The sequence below is a fragment of the Hydra viridissima genome, unplaced genomic scaffold (assembly GCF_058129835.1).
Source record: "Hydra viridissima isolate aposymbiotic clone 2 unplaced genomic scaffold, HvirCarnegie_v1 scaffold_7, whole genome shotgun sequence".
NCBI lineage: Eukaryota > Metazoa > Cnidaria > Hydrozoa > Anthoathecata > Hydridae > Hydra > Hydra viridissima.
The window spans coordinates 12,067,126-12,084,364 of record NW_028324306.1 but is presented as its reverse complement, the minus strand read 5'-3'; the positions used below and the strand labels follow the sequence as shown (position 1 = coordinate 12,084,364).

At 27.8% G+C, this 17,239-nt stretch overlaps 1 protein-coding gene across 2 annotated transcripts; it reads left to right on the top strand.

Moving 5' to 3' along the window:
* Window positions 1–104: 104 nt before the first annotated feature.
* On the top strand, window positions 105–17,093 carry LOC145183900 (glycogen debranching enzyme-like). Of its 2 annotated transcripts, XM_090093198.1 has the most exons (24): window positions 105–278; window positions 2,231–2,990; window positions 4,583–4,688; window positions 7,376–7,482; window positions 7,573–7,785; window positions 7,916–8,182; window positions 8,420–8,477; window positions 8,643–8,766; window positions 8,850–9,013; window positions 9,252–9,353; window positions 9,504–9,656; window positions 10,129–10,276; window positions 10,493–10,632; window positions 11,073–11,197; window positions 12,773–12,960; window positions 13,362–13,629; window positions 13,886–14,119; window positions 14,748–14,967; window positions 15,108–15,355; window positions 15,436–15,551; window positions 15,646–15,836; window positions 16,020–16,117; window positions 16,192–16,279; window positions 16,419–17,093. In XM_090093198.1, the coding sequence occupies exons 1-24, from the start codon at window positions 212–214 to the stop codon at window positions 16,674–16,676; spliced, it is 4,443 nt and encodes a 1,480-aa protein (XP_089949324.1). In that variant the 5' UTR covers window positions 105–211; the 3' UTR covers window positions 16,677–17,093. The 2 variants fall into 2 exon arrangements, with proteins under 2 accessions (XP_089949324.1, XP_089949325.1); XM_090093199.1 differs by lacking the exons at window positions 12,773–12,960; window positions 13,362–13,629; window positions 13,886–14,119; ... (5 more) ...; window positions 16,192–16,279; window positions 16,419–17,093 and having other exon boundaries at window positions 11,134–11,182.
* Window positions 17,094–17,239: the final 146 nt, after the last annotated feature.

The window sequence follows — 17,239 nt, the reverse complement described above, 5'->3', positions numbered from 1 at the left end:
TTTTAATATACTAAGTTTATTTTACGCTTTATATTAAAAATATTTTTTTTAAGGATATAACAAATTTTTCTTTTTTACTTATTTAAATTACTAAACCCCCTTTCATCTTTAGACTAAAGCTGTTTTACACTGTAAATTTCGAAACATTTTTTAGAAGAAACATAACTTCGATCTTCCCTAAATATTATTGTTCTTATACATTTTAAGAACAATGGTTCAGGAGAAGACTTTAATACTTCAAAAAGAATGTCGTACTAAACTCTACAGATTGAAAAAAGGTGTGTATCTAAATTTCAATGAATTGCTTTGTTTGGCTAAGCTTTTTAATACTTGATCATCTAATACATCTAATACCACATTTCCTTTGGTACATAATACCACAGTTCCTGAGAAATGCAGTTTTTCCTGTGTGCAGTTTTTCCTGTCCTTTTGTACACTTAAAGTGCAGTTTTTCCTGTCCTTTTTCTCATTCTTTTATCATAATCACAATATATTTCATGCTGTTACAGTTTTTTCATCGTTTAGAAACTAAATTTAAATTATTAATTTTTTTATTACAGACTTTTATTTTAGTATTAAATTTAAATATTCGTTTATTCATTTATTTTTAAAAAGAAATGCTGAAATTATGAAAATGATTGTGCAATGAAAAAATATGCATATAGTTGCAAAAGGGAGATATATAATTGTTTACATTTTTATCAAAAGTTTAAATATTGAAATATGAATTAGAGAATTTTTTTTTGCTCAAATTATGAAAAATATACCATATTGTTTAATTTTAGATAACAATCTGATAAATGTTATTTGATGCATTTTTTTTTTATGAGTTTCAATTGTTAATAGCTATAAAATGGTATACTTTTAACTTATTCAACTGTTTCAGGGCTAGCAGTTTTGGCACACCCTATTGATCTTATAAACTGAAAGCACTTTATTTGTAGCACAGCACAAGTTCATGCTGAAAAGTTAACCCTACCCATAATTATATTTTCAGTAGAATATTATTTTTGCTTGACCAGTTATAACAATACTATTCAGGGATGGTGCTGTGTATTTGACACAGAAGGCAAAAATTTGTCAATATGCCCACTTTTTTCCATAATTAAATTACCTTTTTTCCTGTGATATCTTAACATTATTAATAACTATTATAAGTGTCATTTTAAAGCAAATTAGATCAAGTTTCATCACAATACCATGCAATAACATACCTATTTATGATATATTCAGTATGTGTTAGAGTTTACAACTATGGATAACCATTTGATAATATCTGCTTGAAATATTTTGCTGAAAGTCTTTATTCACCTTGTGGAAAGTTATTATTTTCAATTTGTTGTAGTTTTCTATCAAAAATTGCTGAAAACTATCATAAAAATGAGTAGGCTAGTTTTCTGGATCAATATAATCTTTGGGTTGTACTAAGAAATTTGGCTTTCGTTATCAACTTCAATAGATATCAACTTCAAGTTTGAATCATATACAGAAGTTACTTTAGTAAGGCTTAGATATTTGGTTTTCATTTGTGTTTTTCATTTTCTTTTTTTTGACTAAAATATCACTAAGAATAAAAAATATTACCCTTTTTATTCGAACCGCTTTTAATATCAATAGTAGTATTGGTAACTAGCAGTTTTTTCTCAAGAACATTAGTACTCGTAACTAATCTCAAAAATACTTTCTTTACTCTGCTCCTGTTGTAATTTTCTATTCCATTTATATAAATTAAAACAGCAAAGTTGTGTTTCGTACTATTTTTATATAAAGTTATATTTAAGGTAAAAAATTTTTTTTATTTTAGACACTTGTGCCCTAGGCAGTTGCCTAGTTTGCTTATTGCTAGCCCTGAAATTATTTTCTTTTACTAGATGTTATGCTCATTAATAAATATTTGACTATGTTTATTCTTCACATAATCAAATATTTATTTATTTTTTATTAAAGTTCTAAGTTAATGTACCCTTCCAGAAGAAATTATATTATCTTTTTATAAAAGATATTTAATTAAACTTCATTAGGCCAAAATAGGATTTATGACTTCAGTTTTTCCCTTTTCAATTTTTTTTTACTAATTTAGTTTATAATACTCTAATAACATGAAATAAAAAACCTTTTTTATTTCATGTCTTTTTACTTAATGTATAGCCTTAATGTAACTATCATTACTGGTAGATGTTTTATAATATATATGTCTGTAATTTTCTATTGTGAATTTGTTATTTTTTAGGGACAAAGCTGTCCATTGTTTTTGACTGGTGCTTTGGTGATTTGTACACTAATTACCCAACAGCTCTTGGGTCTACTTTTGATCGTAATAAATTTTATCTGATTAAAAATTTGAATTCTGCTGAGAATCAAGATTATCTTGCTTATCTGTTTTTAACTGTGCCTGGTGTCTTTAATTTATATGTTAAAAACAAATTTGATATTCGTTATTATGAATGCTGTTTTGTTGTTGATCCAGTTTTAAAAACAGAATCAAATGAGCTTAGTTTAAATGGTATTGTTCTCCAAACAGTACTTACTAAATGCCTTGGCATTTTTCCTGAATGGAAACAAAGATTGTTAGTTTCCCATAAAGCTGGGTATAACATGTTTCATTTTACGCCAATTCAAGAACTTGGTGAATCAAAATCTTCTTACTCCATAAGAAATCATCATAAGTTTAATCCCAATATATTTTTGAGTGATTCAAATTCAGAAGATGATCTTAACTCTTTGATTAGAAGTATTCATCTAGAATGGGGAATGTTCTCCATCGTAGATGTTGTTTGGAATCACGTTTCTAATGATAGTGAATGGATTTATCTCCATCCTGAAGCTGCCTACAACTTAAGGAACTCTCCTCATTTGAGACCAGCATTTCTTTTAGATCGAGCTTTGTGGTATTTAAATAAAAAGATTATGAATGGACAGTTACAGCACATTGGCATAAATAATACACTGAGAAGTGAATATGATCTCTTTATATTAGCAAATCATTTAAGGTAAGGAAAATCTAGTGATATAAAATTTTGTTTTCTAAAACCAAGTATTATTTTGAAATTTTGTGCGAACTTTAAGTTTTCTAAAAACTCCTTTTTTTTAATGGTAGGATTTTAGTTAAATGATGCATAAGTTGTTAATTGCTGTTTGTTTTTTATTTTTATGAGAGATATGATAACAAACTTCTCTGTATCAATATCATAGCCTATAACCATTTTTATTATTTGAAAGGAAATTGAATGTCTGTGGTGCCAGTAATTTTTACAGACAAGAGAATATTGTAAGAGTATAATCCTATAAGCTGACATTGAAAATATATTTCAATTTTAATTAATTAACCAGTAACTAACTTCAGTTATGACCAAAGTTTTATAAATATTTAAAAAATCAAATAAATTCAAGATATGTAAACAACCAAAACCAAAAGTTCTGAAATTTGAGTGAAACCAAAATCGAAGCTGAAACTTGAAAACCTAACTAATGGCAAAATAACATGATCTAACTGTTTTACATATATTTAAACAATTAATATATAGCATAATTAAAAAGCATATATTTAAACAATTAATATATAGCAAAATAAAAAGTAGAACATGTAAAGACATTTTAGTATTTTAAATTCACTTAAAGAATGATTTAAGAATAATAAGTTGAATCAATTATATAATGTGGTTTAAGTTAAAATTACTGTAATTGTTATAATCAAAAACTGATAATGCCCTGAAAAAGTTAAAACACCAGTATAATTAGAAAATCATCATGATCCCACACTAAATTAAAAACAAGTTTAAAAAGATTAATTTAAAAAAAGTCTTCTTATCAAAATTTTTGTTTATTACAGTAATAGTTCAAACAGAAATTTTGACTAAAACTGAACAAGTAGAATGTTACCAAAACAGAGTTTTCAGCTTTGGTTTCAGCCAAAACTGATACTGAAGCTGAAAGTTTCCATTTATTACTCAGTATATTTTTTTAATGCTCATCCAATTTGAGATATTGTCATTAAATAATAGATATTATCAAAATTCAAAATGAGATTTAAAACATTAAAGTGCTTTTCTTGGCAAATAATAACTTACCAAAAAATTATGCTTAAAAAAGTTATAAATTGCATTCAATTGAACAATTCAATTGCTTTTAGTTTCTCCAAAGTAGTGGTCTCTTGTGTACAAGTCAGCAGTGAAAACTGAACTCTAGACACAGGTGTTGGTGTAAGGTTTTCATATAGTTTCTCTTGATTGGCTGATAAGCTGGAAGCACTCTGTGGAATCTTCTTTCTAGAATAGTCTCTGACAGTTTCTTAGAGTCAGAGTGTCTAATTTTGAAAACAATTTACTGGATAAAAATAATTAAACTTAATGCTCATATGCGACCTCTATATAATTTTAAATCTTCAAGTTTTTTCCCACAGAACATTTTTATCCAAAAAGGATGGAAAAGGAAGAAAAAAAAAAATTAACTAAATTAGTCCCCATGCTGATTCTTTATTTACTATTTTTGCTATTTAGATAAAGACCACTTTAGTAGATTTAGTACTTTTTTTATTATTTTTTAAGTCAATTTTGCTGTTATTATCATTATGAAATGTTTTTAGAGAAGTTGTTTCTGGTTTAAAACTTTGGCAGTATTTTGTTGTTAACATTGAAGTTGTTGCCAAGGACTTTGAATTGTTTTGCAAGAATTCAACTTGGCCTTTTCAGGTATTGTAATTTTTTTTTTTGCATTTTCTCAATTGTTGTAATTGTATTGCAATGTATGTCTTTCACATTATAGAATATTAATAATAAATTTTGTTATACTAGAGTTGGTCAGAAATGATGAATACATCTCTACACAAAATATAATTGATTATTGTTTAAAGTATCAAAAACTGGCTCAACTTTTAGTTATAACTTTTCAAAAATGTTTAAGACTACAAAAATTAGAAAAAAAAATTTAGTAAAAATAGTTTGTCCTCTCCATAATCTTCTACCATATTCTTTGCCTAAATACAACAAGCAATCCAAAAGCTATCAATATTACAAGAAACACAAAAAACTAAAATATTAAGTATTACTACATTAGACTATCCCTATTTTTTTAAAAACCTAACTTTAATTTTTCAAACACATATGCTCTAAGTTTTTTAGTTTTATACTTAAATAAATGTAAAAACAATTCTTTTCTAACTATGAAATTTACTAACAAACTAACAAGTGAAATAGAAAAAGCTAGAAAAAAAATTACAACAAGTTCAAATTACTAAAAGATGAAAAAGTCAAATGCTCACTTTTTGTATTATTTGTTAGCAATTTGTTCAGTGAGTATATATAGTTAGTATATCATTTTTAATTTAAAATTAAGAAATTCAAGAAATGATATTTTTAGTGTGGAAAGTCATCAAATTCCTGGATCTAAACATCTGTTCAATTGTCAATATTTTTGGGGTAAGGCAAGAACACACATGAAAACTTTAAATACTGGGTGAGAAGATTTTATGGGCAACCTGTAAAAAGATTTCATGAAAACCCAAAATGACTATGAACACTATAGTGACTTTTAAAATCAAGTTAGCAAATCTATTTGATGCTACACACCTGTTTGCTAAAAAGGTGAGTCAGAATGGCCCACTTACTTAGCTTAGAAAACATTAAAAAAATAAGAGCATGTAAGACAACTGGTATTAGAAGAGCAGGGTCTTCACAAAATTTTCTACTAGAAAAATATCTGCTGTAAATAACAGCTCCTTATATAAAGGATGATTTTATTTCCTGTTCAGTTAAGAAAGCTGCAAATTCAGAAGCTTAATTGCCATAATGACTAAGAGTGCATAATCAATTCCAAAAGAGGTGGAAATGATTTAATTGCTCCAAAGTTAGCTTCAGCTTTAGGTGGATCTCAACTGAGTATAAGAAACTCTTTTTTAATTATACAGGCAACAATCTTTACAATTTTTTTACTCTTGGATGCAATATTGATGGTTTTCTAGTAAATACATCCAACAAAAAAGGTTCCAACAAGTTCTAACGTAAAAGTCAAACATGAAAACACTATAAAAGTTGATTAAGCAAAATGTGAGAAATTGTTACACTTTACTAAGATGATAAGTTGATACCAGCTCTTAAGAAACCTATTATTGGTGTACCAGAATTGGGCAAGTAAATTAAGGTGAAATTAATTCTTTTGGAAACAAAATCATAGAGGGAATCGTTAGTCTTTCCTTGTAGTCATTACATCTACAAGTTTGCATTTAAAAAATGGTTGAATTTAAATTTTAGGATTGTATATCTTAAGGCCTGAATGTTTTGGAGGATTGTAGGATTGCATATCTTAAGGCCTGAATGTTTCAATCAAATAGTAAAAGCATGCTTAAAGGATTCAGAAATCTAGCAAAACTAAAAGAAAATATTGTAAGGGGTGACTAGCAAGAGTTGATAGAGTTTCATATCTTATTTTGAGGTGGTTATGTTAATGAATATGGGTTAGAACTTAGACTTCCAGGTGCCATGTACCAATTGGATAACTAAAGCAGTTTATTCTCTGATAGTATTTTTAGGTTACTAAAGATTTTTCATTAATATCGTGAATTACTTTATATTAGTCAAGAGCAAGAGTTTAGGTAGCTAAAGATTTTTCATTAATATCATGGATTACTTTATATCAATCAAGAGTAAGAGTTTATCTTTTTAAAGTTAATAGTAGTTTTCTCCAAAAGTGTCCATCTTCAAAGGACAGTAATGGCACATTTTCAGAAGCAAAAAATACTTCATTCTTGATTAAGGCAATTAATGATACAGCTGAAATATCTATAAAGTTGAAGGCTTCAATAGTCTGATTCTAGTTAAAGAACAAAAACAATTTGTTGTTGTTGTGCACACAGAATACAGAAAGATGTACCATGATTTAAATACATTTTGTTTTCTTTGCTTGAAATTTGAAAAATTCACCATATCAACTTAGCAGTAATTTCCAAACAAAATGAAGAGACAAGTCATGATTTTGTCATCAATTTGGGTTGGTTTAACATTATCTTGATATTTCACTTAAAATTTGAGTCAAATATAAAAAATTTAGATTTGATACATATATTTAGATTTGATGTGTGTATTTGTAATCTACTTACTTCCAAAATTAACAATAAATGAACCTTTTGAAAATAATAATATAAGGCATGTTTTTGCAAATTTCAAAAGCTTTTTTTTTTTTTTCTTAAGTTATCAAATTTTAAAAATGTTAAGAAGAAAAATCACTGCTCAACCAATTTATTTAAATTTGGTTTTTTATTTTGGCAATACTTTGAGTACAAAGAATAGTACTCAAAATATACTAGATAAAATATACTAGAAAATATACTAGAGGACAAACAATATTCATTAAAAGTTTTACAAAACTACTTACTGCCTTTTAGAGAACAACTGATCAGTCCGAATTGGTCATAATTCAAGATCCTCAGTATCAATTGAATGGATGCTTTGTTGATTTAGAAAATGCAAAATCCATTTGTTTTGACCATTGGTATGTAATATTATTACAGAAATATGTAATATAAAATGTTTTTTCAAAAGCATCACAATTTTTAAACACAATTCAACCTTTTCCTTTTAGTGGTAACAAGCACTCTCACTTAGAAACTGTTGCAGAATATGTCAGACTGTTTAAAGATCTTATCTGTTGCTTGAATGCTGAAAAAATAGAACAATTTAGATGCATGGAGGAAAAAATGGTCAATAATGTATTAGGTCATGTAAAGTATCATTTTATTGATTCGAATGGACCAAAATATGGTTATGTGACTGATGAGCAATCTATAGCAGTTAGGTGGGTTTTTGTAAAATTAACAAAGTTAGGGCCTATTACTGACCTGACCTTTTGTAGGTAGCAGTTAAAATATTAACCTATGCGAGTTTTTTTTTTTTTTTTTTCCTCATCTTTTTTTAAATTATTTTAGATATTTTGCATATCCTTTTCCTGATTCATCATATGAGGAAGACGTTTTACTTATGGAAAAGCAGGAAGCTGCTTTTATTATGGCTCATAATGGTTGGGTGATGGGTGGTGATGTACTTAAAAATTTTGCTCTACCCTCTTCTAATGTTTATCTTCTAAGAGAATTGTTGGCATGGGGAGATAGTATAAAGTTGCATTATGGTGAATCTCCTGCTGATTCACCTTATCTATGGACATATATGAAAGAGTATACTGAACAAATGGCTAGGTATGTTTCCTCTGATTAATTTATCATTTAGATATTTTAAATGATCTAAATAGTCAACTGATGGAACTGATGGATTTTTAATGATAATTGTATATTTAATTGCTTATTAAACTATATTTATAGTTTAATAAGCAATTAAATATACAATTATCATTAAAAATTCTTTTTGTTGTTGTTGTTTTATGTTATATAAGATTTTTTTTTCATTGCATTCAATTATCCTTACAATTTTAATAGGATATTTCATGGCTTTCGTATTGATAATTGCCACAACACCCCTATCCATGTGGCAGAGGTTAGTTAATGTAATTTTCTTAACTTGGATTTGAAAAAGTATTTTAAAGTGAAGTAACTTTAGCTTAAATTTTGCTTTTAATCATTTAATTAAAATTCTGCATATTGATGTATGCAAGATGTAATTTTCACTGGAATATAATTGATAACAATTGTTTCTTTATAGTATCTCTTGGATTGTGCTCGGCTTGTCAGAGAGGACTTATATGTTGTTGCAGAACTGTTTACAAACAATGAAGAAACTGATAATGTATTTATAAATCGTCTTGGTTTGAACTCTCTTATTAGAGGTTTGTTGTTTCTTATTATGGTTTGATTATTTGTTTTTTGTAAACATTTTCTTTTTCTTTTTTTATAATAGTATTTTTTATAGAGAGTTTGAATGCACCTACCTCACATGAGCTTGGTAGAATGATTTATCATTATGGAGGAGATCCTGTTGGTTCATTTATTTCTTCCTCATCGGGTAAACTTCAGCCGTGTCGCCCTCATGCCTTATTCATGGATGTTACACATGATAACATGTCCTTTCTAGAGGTAATGAACTTTCTTTGTTCTCCATTTTAATCTATCTTTTGTTGTCAATCAATAAAAACTGTTATTATACAATAATATTTTTTAACTACTTTTCTATAATGCAATCCAACATTCATTAAGGTGGTAGCAAAAGGTTGCTAAGAGTTACCACAATATTTCAATGAATATTTATAGGTTAACTAAGTTAAAAATGTCAATTTAAATTCCAGTTTTTTTTTGTTTTTTGTTTTTATTCAAGGTGCGTACAGTACAAGCAATGATTTCAAATGCTGCTGTAGTTTTAGCAGGAGACTGTGCATGTGGCAGTAGTAGAGGTTTTGATGAAATGGTTCCACATAATGTATATAGCATTTTTAATATTGAAGTTAATTGCAATCAAGTTTATCTTTCAATATAAATGTCTGCTTTAAACAAAAATAAAGAAAAAAATGTTCATTACAATTAATTTTTACTTTCATAAATTTAGAAAACATTTTCAGTTGTCTTTTAGATATCTGTTGTAAAAGAACTTCGGCATTATTGTTCGTGGTCAGACTTACAGTCTGGTGTTGTAGGCTATGTGTCTTTCCAAGATGGACTACTAAAATTTAAGGAAGTAATGAATAGTTTGCACATAAAACTTAATGCTGATGGATACAATCAAGTTAGTATCTTTTTTTTTTTTAATTTTATATAAAATAAATATAGAACTGCTTTTCTTTTCTTTTTTTTTTTTTTTTTCTCTCTCAACAAATATGTTTTTGTTTTTTTTTGAGTTAATACATGCTGGTAAAGTTAATAAATTTTACAAAACTGTTTTTGTTCAATTGATTGAAAAATATAAGTAATGTCTTTTTGGATCATTTGCTAATTTTTATATTGGTTTTCATAATTTGTAACTGTCTTTAACTCTGATCCATTCAACTTTGCACATGTTTTATATGTATAATCTGCCCATATTTTATATAAATATATAAAGAAAAGGTTCTATTCAAAAAAGTTGCTTTTTTACCTGCTTTCACCATACAGATCATATTACCTTTAAATAAGAGTAGTATAAACCTAAGTAACCAAAAAATCAGGGGATGTTTCTGATGGTCTTAATGTTAATTCAAATTGTTTAAATTTTTTTGCAGATCTTTGTTGATCAAAGAACACCAGAGATAACAGTTATAACTCGTCACAAGCCTATCAATCATGAAAGTGTGATTATTATAGCACACAGTGCTGCTAACAGTGGATATTTAAATCATTATGCCACAGATGTAGTTGTTGATGTTGAAGGTTTTCTTATTTTTTGTTTTAAGGTATTTGACTTATTCAACAGATAAATCCACACTTTAACTTAATAACAAATAAGTTGTTTTGGCCAACATTTGAAAAAAGTGTTTTTAATGCAGTAAATGTCTTACAAATTTACACTTAATCATATTTGTAACAATTCTCCTGTTGTACATCATTTAGTTGTATTACTATGAATACATCAATTAATTTATGTAGGTATGCTTGAAGAGGTTGTCTTTGAAGCATTTATAAAAGATAATTATGAAGAAGTATATGTCAAAGATGATAATTTTATAAATGGTATTCACTCATTTCCCATTATCATGAATAATCATGTGCCTATTCAAAAATCTATGGTAAGTTTAGTTAATAAAAATTTGAAATGTTGTTGTTTCAGGCTCCACAGTTTTTTATTGTTATTATTTTTCATCAATTGTTTAAAAGCAATCTTTTAAATTGTGTTTTATTAAAGGGTTGGTTTAATAATTCAAGAACGAAAATAATAAGGAGTTATAATAACAATATTAAAAAATGAAAAAGTTTTAATTCAATAAATCACCTTATTACATTTTATTTTGTTTCATTTGGAAAATTCAAAACTATTAGTTCAGTAAAAAAAAAAAATCCCTTTAGTTGAAAGTGAGTGTTAGAAGTGGCCAGTAACCATTCTGCTCTAGTTTGTTGCATCTTTCTGTTATTCCTTGGCTATGGCTTTTTTCTTTCCTTTACAATAGTGACTTTTTTTTAAGAAGAATTTTTAATAAAGAAGACTTTTTATAGATTTCATTTATTTTAGTTATGCAGTATTGTGACTAACAATGAAAAAGATGCTATTTTTTTGAGATATTTTCCTCCAGGAAGTGTTTTGATATTGAAGTATTTGCAAAAGCCTCAAGCACAAGCATCTATTGCCTATCTAAGGTATGTTAATTATGGAGTTTATATGTATTTGAATAAATTAATCCTGTTACAGTTGTGTTTAAATAAATAGCAGTTTGTAAAAATAGTGAATGATGGTTTTATTGAAAATTATTTTTTTCATGTTTAAATGTAGTGAAAACATTAAATATTCTATTTCAATTCAAAACAAAAATGCATAATAGTCATCAAAAATAGGTCCACATTGTTTTGGATTACTTTAATGGATTTATTTTATATTAAGTCATTTAACTTCTACAAACAAGTATTTCAATTCAAATTTAACAACCTATTTCAAAGTTCGTATTAGTTTTTGGATTTGCTTAAAAAACTGAATTTTTAATGTTACCAGAGAAATTTTCAGTAGGTTTAAGATTTGGTTGGATTTGCCACTCCATTACTTCAATGCTATTTTGTTTGGAACAAAGATGTTGTTTACTCACTGTTACATGACAACATGATTTCCTCAATTTTTTTGGTTTATTCAAACTTATCCCTGGTATATGATCTGATGCTGATGATGATGAAAATAATCCCCATATCAGGATTTTTTGTACCATCATGTTTTAATGTGTACTTTGGCTTGGATTAAGTACCCAGGGGGTGTCTATACTGTCAATGACCACTTGATTTGAAAAGAATAACTTTACCCTCATTAGTCCACAGAACACTATGTTATTCCCTTTTGCTAATTGATGTGTTCTTTGGCAAATTTTTACCAATTCTGTAATTATTATTTTTTTAAGAATGATACTTCTTACTGAGGCTTCTTGCATATAAGCCTCAATTAAAATATCTTTTGACTGCAGTTGAATTACAAGTGATTTTAGATCATCTTAGAGCTTTCTGGAGGTGATAATTGGCTGAATCTTTATAACAATCTTTCAATTATTTATAATTGCATTATGATTAATGGTATGCTTTTTTACAGAATGAAAGAACTCTCTAATTAAGCTCCACAAGGGTATTAATTAGAACATTCTCCTTTCAATAAATGAGTTTGTTACTCAGAATAAGCAGTATGTATGTCAAAAAAGTTTGGTCAGTCATTTTTCTGTTAAACTACTATATAAGTAAGTTGCTTTGTAAATTGATGTGTAAAATTCTCACTACTATCAAACAAAATGATTATTGGTTTTACTGGTATTTTTCTTTTTAATACAGTTGTAAAGTTCTAAAATATTTAATAGTCAGAAAAATTTCTAATTTAGTTAGGCATTAAACAAATGAGCAATGCTAATTTCCAGCCCTGTAATGACTAGTTTTTTAAATGTTGTTAGATTTGTTTATTTTGACCCCAATATTTTATGAATTTCAATTGCAACTGCTAATTGAAAAATTTTGTCTTAAACTCTTTAAATAGTCTTTTTTTTAGATATTTTAGTTGTTCTAACAATAGTTATTGCTTAAAATTGCTAAATTAATTATTGTTTTCTTAAAATTGCTAAATTGATGAAGTTATCTTTGGGTTTATTTATTTTGAAGGAGAAAAAAAGTTATAGTAGTTAATTTTCAGATATTACTTTGTTAAAAAAAGTCTTGTTCTGAAAGTTTGCACAATTTTATTCTTAATTTTAGAAACCACCTACATCTGAACTCAGAGGCAAATCAGTTTGTTTCTGATACTTTAGATTTTCTTGATGAGCTAAGTTTATCTGATATGAACTATGTGCTATATCGTTGTGAGAATGAAGAAAAGAATGATGGAGTTGGAGGGACCTATGATGTTCCTGGATATGGAAAACTTGTTTATGCAGGTTTGCAAGGTGAGGCAATTATTTCATTAAGGATAAGATTTTAAGTTGACTTTTTTGCATCCCATTTGTCAGAAATGTCTTTTTGTTGCATTCCTATTTCTGTATATTTACTACTTATTGTAAGCCTTTTTTTTTTTTTCCTCCAAAAAAAAATTTCTTCAGTTATTTAACGTTTAGATTCCATCATCTTTTTTCATATGCAAAAATAAACAACTTAAAAGTTCTTTTAATTAATATTGTAGAAGAAAATTTTTCTCTCCTCATCATATTTTTGTAGGTGGCTTCTTTATAAATCACTTGAATTACATTTATAAATCACCTGAGTTATATAAAAAATCTTTTCAAAACATAGTTGTTTGAAAAAAAAAAAATGTCCTCCAGGTAGTTTATTATATCACTGTCTTTTTCAGGTATATTTTCTGTGCTAAGGAGAGTAAAGCAAAATAATGACCTTGGTCACCCCTTATGTAATAATCTCCGTCAAGGTGATTGGTTAATTGAATATATTGTGAAAAGATTATTCAAGCATGAAAAAGCAAATTTACTTGGTGATTGGTTTGATACGTTATTTATACATCTAAAGTGCCTACCTCGATACCTGATTCCTTCATATTTTGAAGCAATTGTTTCATTTGCTTATGAAGCATGCTTAAAGAGTATCTTCAGAAAAATGTCCTTGTAAGTTGTTTTTCTTAACCTTACTGATTATAGTAGTTACTAGAGATGGATTGAGTATTTAGCAGTTCTGCAAAACCAAACATTTGAATACAATATTTTTTGCCAAAGTTTGACCAAACACCGCACTTTTAAAAAGAGTCATACTATTGCTTTGAAATGTTTTTTAAGTAATTTGTTAACTTATTGCACATTGATATGAAAGAAACTAAGAAAGCTTATGAAACTTTTTAAATACTAAGTCTTGTTTTTCAACTAGTTTCATTCAAGAAGGATCAGATATGGTTAAGCATCTTGCATTAGGATCAGTTCAAATGTGTGGTGTAGATGCTCAGTCTTTTTTACCTCCAGTACCACTTACTAATGATCTAAATATCACAATGGCTGCAGGCTTACCACACTTCTCATCTGGTTTCATGCGTTGTTGGGGAAGAGACACATTTATTTCAATGCGCGGTTTACTTCTTATCACTGGAAGGTTTCACACTGCCAGGTTATTATTTTAGTATATGTTTAAAATGACACTATCTTCTGTAATCCTTGTTATTATTGTTTAAAAGTATAATGTGTATAAGAATTGTTTGTATTTATGGAAATCCAACTTATCATAAAACAAGATTAAAAGTAAGTATTTTGTGTAAAAGCATAGTAGACATAATTGTATAAGTTGAGACTTGTTTAGAAAAGATTTGCAGCTTTTTTTCTTTGTATCTTAAATTTCAGATCTAAGAATTTCATAAAAATATTCAAATTTTATTATAACTTTTCCTTACCGAGCTAAATTCATCATTCATATTTTAAGACAACTTTTTATAGAAAAAAAATGAAATTCAATTGATAATGTATTTATTGTTACTAGTTGGTTTGAAAAAACTTGGGACTGGAGTTTGATATTCCTGTATATTTTTTTAATTAAACTTTTAGTATTCATTTAAACATGAATTACAAATATTTATCTATACTATATATGGTTTCATTGATGGTTTGAACAAAAAGAAATGAAAAAAGTCCTTATGACTATTTTTGTAAAACCATCATGTGAAACAATAACAGGAAAGTTATTTCTTTGTTGTAAAAAACTTGATAATATATTAGATCAGTGAATGTTTTGTTAATGTTAGAACATTGCTACTTGCATTTGGTGGTGCTTTAAGACATGGTCTAATTCCAAATTTGTTGGCTGGTGGTGCTAGTGCTCGTTATAATGCTCGTGATGCAACATGGTTTTGGTTGCAAGCTGTTAAAGATTATGTTGAAATGAGTGATGAAAGTGTTCAATTTCTTGATGCTCCTGTGCAGAGGATGTACCCAAATGATGACTCAGAACCTCAAAGTTCGCTTGTAATATTTTGGTTATCTCTTTATTTTATATTATGTTTTAACATTTTATTTGCTATTCAAATGGTAATAAGAACAAGATGATAATTGTTCTAAAATGTTTTTAGAAGTGCAGATTACAATGTTATTTGCTGTTATTATAGATTCAGCCACTACAAGCTGTAATACACGAAATTTTTCAACGCCATTTTGAAGGAGTTTGTTTTGTTGAGCGCAATGCTGGAGTCAATCTTGATGAATATATCTCAGAAAATGGCTTCATAATCGGCATTGGTGTTGATGAGTCAACTGGTTTTGTATACGGAGGAAGCAAATACAATTGTGGAACTTGGATGGATAAGATGGGAAGCTCTGAAAAAGCTGGAAATCTTGGTGTGCCATCTACACCAAGGTTAGGATGTTTTGTTATAGCAAATTTCTTTATACATTTATTATAAATGTGAAATGTTTTAAAATGTAAAAAATATTTAGAGATGGGAGTGCTGTTGAAATTGTAGCCTTATGTCACTCTGTTCTAAGTTGGCTGGTCGAAATGAACGAAAAGAATTTTTATGATTACAGTGTAGTACATAAGTCAAATCCCTCAGGTGAATTGTTATTTTAAAACTCAATCAGCTTTTAATAGAAAAAAATTGTTAATTCGTCATAAAGTTTATTGGTAGTGAAAATAAATTAATTTAGGCACAATCGTCTGGAGTTACAAGGATTGGCGTGATAAAATTCAACTTAACTTTGAAGAAAAGTTTTTTATACCGGAAAATTCAACAGAAAATATGGTCAATAAAAGAGGCATATACAAAGATACTTTCTTATCGTCACATGTTTATACAGATTTCCAGCTTCGTCCTAATTTCCCCATAGCTATTTGTGCCGTAAGTTTTACCGTCATGATGTTTAGTTTTTGGATAAAACAGGCGAATAAATTTTACCAGCCGATTTTTATAATCCTTATTAATTTGGTTGCATTATCATTACTAAATTATGAAAAAGATATCATAGTTGTAATTATTAACTCTTAAATGTTTAAAGTATGAAAATTTTTTTTTACATTTAAGTCTCCGCGTTTATTTGAAGCTCGCCACGTTTGTATTGCATTGGAAAAGATTGAACAAAATCTCCTTGGTCCTTTAGGTCTGGCTACTCTTGACCCAGAGTAAGACAATAGTTTTTTTTTAAATGTTTTCATTTTCACTATTTTCATTTTTAAGCCATGCATTTTATATGTAGAGATTGGGCCTACAACGGTTATTACGAGAATCATTCGGATAGTGAAGATTACCGTTCTGCTAAAGGATTTAATTACCATCAAGGCCCTGTAAGAATTTACAATTATTTTTAACGTTATATATTGTTTGTGACGATAAATTTGTCTAATGCTAAGTATAGTGTGCAATTACTGATGCTAAAACAATAAATACTGATCAGTTTTTAGTAAGGTTACTTTCTTATTTAAGGAATGGGTATGGGTTCTTGGTCCGTTTCTTAGGGCGATGTGGATATTCGCCAAAAAATCAATGAAACCACTAGACAGCTTGAGGCAAAGATTATACGAGATTATTTCTAATCATAAACACGAGTTAATGCAAACGGATTGGGCTGGATTACCCGAGCTAACGAATAAAAATGGTGAAGTATGTCCTCATAGCTGTCCTACGCAAGCCTGGTCTATGGGATGTCTATTAGAGGTTTTGTATGACATTCAGCAGCAGTGAATTATTTGTGTTAGTTGTTTTAGGTCGATCATTTTTTAGATCATTTTTCGCTTTTTATAGTTTTAAATGTTAACTTTTTAAAATTTATGTTCTAACTTTCAATTTTTATTTTATGTTTATAATAATTTGTGGATTAGTGATGTTTTTTTTTTTGTTTTTTTGTTTTTGTTTTTTTGTTTGTTTTTTTTGTTTTTTGTTTTGTAACAAAACCGAATTGATTGCTTTAATTTCTAATTCTTTGAATTTCAAACTAAGGACCTTTCTCAATGATTCTTTTCGTGAGTCTTTTTTTTTGAATTGTTTCATTTTCATTTTTAAGTTTATTTTTATTTTAGAGCATTTGTTTTATAACTAAAAATTAACTAAGATTAATATATTTTGGACGATGATTTTTTTAAATAGATGACTTAATGGTTTTGTGAGTGTGATTTAATTTCTCTTATGGGCAGAATGATGGTCATTTTTGGTATAAAGACTCAAGTTCTTCCTTGAACTAAATAATAGTGTGTTTGAATTCGGAGATAGCTTGGTTTACATTCAAAGTATTTTTTCAGGTTCTTTTT

Coding starts and splice junctions, on each gene's coding strand:
- LOC145183900 (XM_090093198.1), top strand. CDS start 212: ATGGTTCAGGAGAAGACTTTAATACTTCAAAAAGAATGTCGTACTAAA. Junction 14,968..15,107: donor CAGAACCTCAAAGTTCGCTT/GTAATATTTTGG, acceptor CTGTTATTATAG/ATTCAGCCACTACAAGCTGT. Junction 16,280..16,418: donor TTAATTACCATCAAGGCCCT/GTAAGAATTTAC, acceptor TTCTTATTTAAG/GAATGGGTATGGGTTCTTGG.